At 45.5% G+C, this 7,731-nt stretch overlaps 1 protein-coding gene across 5 annotated transcripts; it reads right to left on the bottom strand.

The window, feature by feature from the left end:
- Positions 1-2,493: 2,493 nt before the first annotated feature.
- On the bottom strand, positions 2,494-7,658 carry LOC122377253 (prefoldin subunit 1-like). 5 transcript variants are annotated; one of them, XM_043357211.1, is made up of 5 exons: positions 7,401-7,658; positions 6,853-6,959; positions 4,249-4,371; positions 3,756-3,884; positions 2,494-3,436 (listed from the first exon to the last, which is right to left on the bottom strand). In XM_043357211.1, the coding sequence occupies exons 2-5, from the start codon at positions 6,892-6,894 to the stop codon at positions 3,344-3,346; spliced, it is 387 nt and encodes a 128-aa protein (XP_043213146.1). In that variant the 5' UTR covers positions 6,895-6,959; positions 7,401-7,658; the 3' UTR covers positions 2,494-3,343. The 5 variants fall into 5 exon arrangements, with proteins under 5 accessions (XP_043213146.1, XP_043213145.1, XP_043213147.1 ...); XM_043357210.1 differs by lacking the exon at positions 7,401-7,658 and adding an exon at positions 7,295-7,365; XM_043357212.1 differs by lacking the exon at positions 7,401-7,658 and adding an exon at positions 7,315-7,345.
- Positions 7,659-7,731: the final 73 nt, after the last annotated feature.

Genomic DNA, 7,731 nt, shown 5'->3' with positions numbered 1-7,731 from the left:
CCTCCAACTTACGACCCCCAACCCGCAACCTACAACACGCAACCTCCAACTTACAATCCACAACCTACAACCTACAATACGCAACCCCAACTTACAACCCACAACCCACAACCTATAGGCCTCAACCCACCACAGCTCCTACAGAGCCCGAAACTTCAGCACCTACATACGCCCCACCCACTACCCAAGAAACGATGACGACTACTTATGGGCCGGTCCCAACGGTCGCTTCTGATGTGACGACTGAAAGCCGGTTTATGTCCAAGAGACTACTACGCTGCTGCTGCTGCCGCTGCTATGTACGAGACAACTACAGTCACGCATGAGGTCACGTATACAACTGAAGCTACTGAACCTACTACCAACCTACACTGAACCTACTTCTTCACCTATATCTTCAACATATGCTCCAACTACCTCGGAACCTGCTGAAACCTACACCGAAACTTCTACTGAAACTTCTACCGAATCACCGACTGAAAATTCTACTGAAAACTCTGCGAAATCCTCGCAGAAGAGCCCACGTCAAGTCGTCCTGCAACCGCTAAAGGCTATTCCCCAACCTCATCGCGTGCTAAACCATCTCCTAGCCCCTCCACTCGGCCAAATAAGGAGGAGCGATATCGCCCGACCACATATCGCCCCAGTTATCGCCCGTCTGAAGAGACCGCGGCAGGCAGAGATCGGCCGTTCGGCCTGACTGGTGTGGGCGATACATTCTTCGACGATGGATTTGAAGGTGAGACTTCAGGGTGTGTTTGGGGGTTGAAAGGTTGTAGGAGGGGCCAGGGGGGGGGGAAGTCGTTATGGATGAGCGGGGTTCATGAAGGTCGAGCTATTTGGGGTTGTTATGGTGGATGGAAAGTTTAGGGTTAGGTGTAAGAGGTAAACGACAATACTGAAAGGCTCGAAGCGATTTTCAGTGATTTTAAACGTTATTGAAGTGGGTTGATGTGGTTCAGAACACAGAATAAGGCGTGGGGTGCTGGAAGCCATGGGATTGGTTGTGGCAGTTGGAGGAGCAAAAACGTTTAAACTCAGCACTACCTTACACACTACATTGTGACTTTGAGGGATAATGATGAGCCCCGTAAAACCAAAGTGCCCTGCTACAATTACGAAAAATGCGCCCTGTATTTACGTTGTTGGATTTTGTGAATATATTGCATTCAATGTACTCAGTCATCCCCGACAACCACAGCCAATCTGACAGCTTACAATGATTACATTACAGCTGTCCTGGAGACATGCGTCTAACCACCCCTTCCCCATCTTTTTCACAGACGAGTTCAACAGCAACATTCTTAGCCCCCACCGGTACCAGTACCCTCCTCGGTACCACAGTCGTCCCGGGTACCCGGAGCACCGCCAGAGGTACCCCGAGGTACCCCCGTACCGCCGTCCGTACCCCTACCACGGAGAAGAGTACGCAGATGAAGGGTACGGGTCACATCAGAAGGGACATGGAAGACCGGGGAGGGGTGGTTTTATTAGGCCGTGGACGGTACCGAAAGTGATTCAGGAAGCGCTGAAGGATGGGCTACGACCCAGCTGGTAGATGGCAGCAGCATAGCGAGCGGAGTTGTAGGTGGTGCTAGTGTCACCCGTACTGTACGATAAACGTGGAAATTGTGGATACTGCCGTGTAATACGTAATGTTAAGAGTAGCTTCGAGGCTTTGAGCTTCGCATAATTGCGTAGAAATAACTGTCCGATTTTATAACTTACGAGAAGGTTATGATAGTTATAGCCAAGATATAGTCTAGGACTCTAGCTAGTCACTCGATCGTACTGAACTGACAAATCTGTCCTGATGTTTTAATAATAAACTTTTTTACCTTTTTACCCTTTGTCTGTGGCGACCATCGTATCACGAGCATTGGTGAACAGTATCGGATATTACGTACCGAAACACACCGTGGGCACATTGATCAGACACATACAGATTCTCACAGAACATTTCGTCAACCGTCAACTGCCAATAAGTAAATAGTGTCGAGTGAACTGAATGTGAAGTTGACCGCTCAACTTATGAAATGATGCGCTATTCTATTGAAAATTGATTTGTTGTAAGCAGGGCTGCGGAGTCGATGGATTTTCGCCGACTCCCGACTCCGGCTTTCAAAAACCAGCTCCGACTCCGACTCCGACTCCGGGCAGAATTGTCGACTCCGACCGACTCCGACTCCGCAGACCTAGCAGGGCTGCGGAGTCGACATATTTTCGGTGACTCCGACTCCGACTCCGGCTCGGGTTTCTAAAATCGACTCCGACTCCGACTCCGACTCCGGTCACAACTGTCGACTCCGACCGACTCCAACTCTGACTCCGACTCCGCAGCCCTGGTTGTAAGTATACGCCATTATCTGCCAGAATATAGGCACCTGTTCCGCTCCGTTAGTGTCTCCCGATTAAAAAAAAACAAAACAAAAAAACTATCGACTGCTTAGATTGAGCTCTTTTTGACGACAGGTCTCCAAAAACAAAACTTACTACTTGCAGATTTATTTAGCGGACGTTTCTGGCTTACACAAGAGTTAGGAACATATGAGTAAAACCATTTTGAGGATTGTTATTGTCAGGCCTGACGACGTTACCTGTTACTTATAACACTCGAGGAGCAACTCTAGCAAATTCGCAGCGGAAAACTGGTAACACGAGGTGCCAACAACAAAACGATACAGATTGATGCAACACAAATTAGACGGTGAAAACCTGAAAAATATAAAACCTAGGGAAACAATTCGCGAAAAGACCCAAGTAGCAGTCAAAATCACGAGACATTTCTCATCTCGTAGACTTGTCAGTGAAACAGTGAACACTGGACTTTCTTATCGAAAAAAGAAACCGCAGCACATTAGGCAAATAACCAACGTGTTATCACGCAACTGGCGAGTGATAATGAAAACCTTCCCCACCACTCTAGGCGTGTAATTTTCTCTTCTCTACGCCAAAGTCCGAACATTATGAACCATCTCCTCTCAAACGAGCACGGAATAGCACACAGCTTAGTACGCATTCACACCCTTCCAAACACACTCACAGGCCGATGACGTCATCCCACCAACCAGTGATGTCACCTCATCAGCCGATGACGTCATATCAGACAATGACGTCATACCGACAGAACGGTAAGTGTCAGCCGAGGATCATCCAATGCATCCCACCATCATTATACACAGGCAAGGAGCAAAGTGTGAAGAGTTTCCCTTTCCCCTGTGCCAAACCCATCTACTCCGTCACTCCTCCGTTACTCTCTCCCTCTCCCCTCTTGATACACTCTCTCCCTGCTCCGTCACTCTCCCTCTCTCACTCCCGCTCTGTCCCCGGTTGTATGATAGCCCTAACTGACCGCAATACGCTGCTTGGTCCTTATCAGTTCGCGGAGGTTGTTCTCTGATTCCTTCAGGCTCTTTTCCAAGTATTGCTTGTTGGCCTGTAACGATATAGAATGAATTGTGGTCAGTTGAAATACCACACAAGTTGAGCATAAACGCGTGGTTTTACCGAAACAAATCAAAGACTGGATGCACGGATTGTAAATTTCACATCAGACACATGAGGCTTTTAAACTTTATAGGCAAATTAGCAACCACTTCAGAATAAATTTTAGCGTTTTCATCATCATGGCAACTTTTCACCCTCAATATTTTTATCATCACGGCGACTTATAATATTTTGTTGACGTTAGATACGTTAAAAATGTCACTGGCGAGATGTACTTTTCAAATATACACCTTGGTATTCTTTCTCACCTCTAGTTTGGCGATTTTTTCCTTGTTGGTCGCCTGTTTTTTCTCCAGGTTTTTCCTCACGGTGGGCACATTGTTCAAGACAAACATCCTCCCCACGCCGTCATACACTCGCGTGGTGTCGGGCATAGCCTGAGGGCACAGTCGGCTGTCAGTTAGAACCGAGCACCGCGGGTTCGATTCTCGGCATTGTGAGGTTTGCAATTTTATGACATCTCATGTTACTTACAGAATACGCGAAAAATTGCATAATTTTTCGGCCAAAATCTATTAACGTGGCAGCATCTCATTTGCAAATTGCAACTCTTGCCATTTCTTACCGGGTTTCCACAGGACATTATTAAATTAGTCCACCACTCTCAGCTCCCAGCAAATTGGCCCATGTCAGCTGCAATGTCACCCAAATTACATCCTTTGAGTGATTCTAACCTCACATTGTTTCATACCCCTCTCACCCTCTCACTAAGTCCATCCCTTTCTCTCACTCCCTTCTCACCTGAATCTCCCGATCGGTGAGCGTGGCATGATCGATCTGCCGCTTCAGCGTAGCAATCTGCATGTCAGACAGCCGTATTGACTGGTTGGTGTTCTGCATCTTCTGCTGGAGCTCCAGGAACGCCTGCACCGAGGAGCACGACACAAAAATGCACGTGAGACACCAATGACCGTGCTAGGTCAAGGGGTGTTCGGACACTCCCCCCCCCCCGATGTTTTTGGCAGATATATAAAAAACGGCGTTTTGGCACGCCTGTTCATTTTATATATTTATTTATTTCGCAGAATCGCCAACGGGGTGGCCCATTGATTGACAAAGACATGATTTTAAATGGATACATAAATACACAGCGACATTCGTACGCAAATCATACGCAACTTTTACACACTTACAATGCATCTAAACCGCACATTTTGTGAAAATTTCAGACCCATGTCATTCAAGGTCAGGTCACCAGGTCACGTCCAGTGACCTCATCTCAGAAAAAGGTCTGAATGCTCGTCATAGCTACACCGGCCGAACGATTGCCTTGAAACTTTCGATTGATTAAAGTAGCAGTATGAACAAACTGCATATCTCGGAAATTTCAAAACGGTGACCTAAGGTCAGATCAATTTGCTGCATTGTAAATTAATCGGAGAAAATAGGAATGCTCCTCTTTTAGACGAACGCATTCTAAACACTCAAACATCGGTTTACACCTTAACTTGACACACTGAATCGGAAAAAGCACCCGTAACCCCTCCGTACGTCCATGAGGTCATGTCAGGTCATAAAAGGTCCCCATTCCCCAGCGCTTTTTTACAATAACTTTTGATAACACGTTTCGACGACAGAAACAAGATGCTGGCAAAATAAATGTACCGTGCGTTTTTTTTTTTTTAAGCCAAAAGCGGGGCTGCGGAGCCGAGTCTAGTCGGTCAGAGTCGACAGTTCTGAGCGGCGTCGAAGTCGGAGTAGATTTTGAAACCGGAGCCAGAGTCGGAGTCACCGAAAATCCAACGACTCCGCAGCCCTGCAAAGCCTACGGTGTCGGAGTCGGAGCTGGAGTCTATTGGAGTCGACAGTGTTGCCCGGAGCCAGAGTCGGAGTTGGTTTTCAGAAGCTGGAGTCGGAGTCAGAGTCGCCGAAAATTCATCAATTCCACAACCCTGGTCAAAAGTTATTGACAAAAACACTGTTTTTGTAAAATGGCTATTTTACGACTTTTTGCTCTTTAGAGGCTAAAGTGGTGAAAGAGGGTTTAAACAGCTAGGTATCGACTGAGCTTTTCTGCGACGCTGTAACGGTATTGGTTCCAGAGTTAGGCGCTGGCAGTGTCCCAATTTTGTCGATTTGGGTCAATTTTCCCCTCTGACACCCAAGCAAAAATATAATTTTTGGCAGGGCGGTTGGACTCAATATACCCTGGTAGGACACTGCACTGGTAAGTTAAAAAATGTTTAAATAGGCAAAATTTTACCTTTAATGACCAATGCTGACCTGACCTTTGAACTTTGACCTGACCAAAAAATGGACAATGTATTTTTGTTGCAATGTTTATGCTCTTTCAAATGCTGCTTACCATGTGCTGCAACATGGATCAGGAGCCAAGTAAAGATTGTGTGTATGTGACCAAACATGCCCCGCCCAGTGTGGCTGGCGCCGAGCACTGGCCCAGCGTGGGCAGTGGGGTGATGGAGGTGTTAGTTGGGGAGGGTCCTGTACTGCCTGGGGGTCAGTTGAAGGCCATGCTCCCCTTCAGTACCTGCAATTTGTTTGGCAGTGAAATATGAATAAATAGCAGCTAGGTGGATTTTTCCAGAATAGTACATCTAAATATCTAATACAGGGTGCGGTTTGGTAGTAGTTTTTTATCAGCAGGCCGCGAGCATGCTGCTGTTTCTTGGCTCCTCTTTGGTCAAATTCATGTGGTCTAGGTATTCATTTGACCAATGAGAGGCCAAGAAGCACCAGCAATAAATCCCTTATATGAGAAATCCAACAGCATGCTGCTAAAAAACAACAACCGAACAGAGCTCTGGAATCCATGAATAATGGACAAAATCATGATAAGCAGATGACAGCACAATACCTTTACACAATCACATATAGGGTTTGTTCCTGTCGCTCTTCCAACCTCCTCCAAGCTCCTCTAACCTCCTCTCGTTTCAAAAATTTGTTCCCGTCGCTCCTCCAAGCTCCTCCAAGCTCATCTTGATTTCACATCTCACCACCACTGTTTGCCTCCTCCCTCATCCCAAACGAAAGTTGTTTTTTTGGAGGAGGCTCTGCTGAGACACATTTGGCACACGTAATATGAAGGTGAATTGTTTATAAATGAGATTTGAGGGAAGTGGAAATGATTTTAGTGATTGATGACGATTGAATATCTTTAAATAGTAATGTTGGATATTAATCTATGGTTATTTTATCAGAAAGCGATTCTTATCTCTTGATTTATGTTTGCGTGCCATAAATCGTCAACCGTTACAGCCCGCAAACAGCTGATTTCCTCGCGAAAATGTTCCCGTGGCTCCTCTGAAACGGCTCTCCTCCAAGCTCATCTAACCTCATCCGAGATTTTTTGGAGGAGCGACGGGAACAGACCCATAGGTAACACACCTTTTTCAGCTCCATATCAGGTTCCTTAGCTGCACCAGACATATTTTCTGACTTAAACTTTGTGATTAGTGACTTGTCAGACTGTTCCACCTCCAAGTCTTGTCCTCCTGAAACGTAAGCAATGGATGTTAAGAGTCGCATTCACCAAAATCTTTTAAAGATTTGTGAAAATCTTGCACCAGATAACAAATGGATGCACAACTTAGAGTAGTTTGATTTATTCATATTCTTGTGAAGCGGAGTCAAAGAAGGCATTCCCAACAGTAGCTTTATATTGATGTCAGTTCAAGTTTCCATTAACAATCAAAGGCTCTAAATTAGCACATATTTTTAACTTATAACCCAACCAGAAATTACGGCATATAGAGAACTCGGGGGTAGAAACAGGGGAACTCCAGAAATGAAAGCTTCCTTGAAAATAGATTTAAATTAAAAATAATACCCTGGCCAAGCAAAATCCACAAAATTTATGTGTAGCATGTAGCAACTGAATGGAACGGTTCACATGTCGTCCATAGACTTCATAGATAGAGGATATAAAGTGCTACCATATCACCATTTGCAGAAAAGTTTCGTTCAGTCTCCAAGTTCGATCCTATATGAGATAGCTTCGTTCTGTCGCTTTCTAGGCCTTCAGGCAGGCAACCAGTCATTTTCAATCTTATCGAATCTAGATACTTTGCTTCATTCGCGCAGAGTTATCTGCAAAACTCTTTTAGTATTTGCGTTCATTAAAGTCGGGAAAAGTTGGAGTTTTCCTTCAAGACAGCCACCGTTGTCATGTGCTGTAAACTGCTCTTTATCTCATTGGCCCAGCTGCGCCATTACTGCCTAGATTAATTTGATAATTTTTTTCATCGCTAAAAATTTCCCCCCTTT

This window comes from Amphibalanus amphitrite, unplaced genomic scaffold (assembly GCF_019059575.1).
Source record: "Amphibalanus amphitrite isolate SeventyFive unplaced genomic scaffold, NRLGWU_Aamphi_draft 002671F_arrow, whole genome shotgun sequence".
Lineage (NCBI taxonomy): Eukaryota > Metazoa > Arthropoda > Thecostraca > Balanomorpha > Balanidae > Amphibalanus > Amphibalanus amphitrite.
Note: the sequence above shows the minus strand (reverse complement) of the source record. Positions and strands in the feature narration are given on the sequence as shown.

Excerpts from the sequence above, each read along its gene's own strand:
- LOC122377253 (XM_043357211.1), bottom strand. The coding sequence starts at position 6,894 with ATGTCTGGTGCAGCTAAGGAACCTGATATGGAGCTGAAAAAG. Across the intron at positions 4,372-6,852 it reads CTGATATGGAGCTGAAAAAG|GCGTTCCTGGAGCTCCAGCA; the intron begins GTGTGTTACCTA and ends TCCTCGGTGCAG. Across the intron at positions 3,437-3,755 it reads AAAAAATCGCCAAACTAGAG|GCCAACAAGCAATACTTGGA; the intron begins GTGAGAAAGAAT and ends ATATCGTTACAG.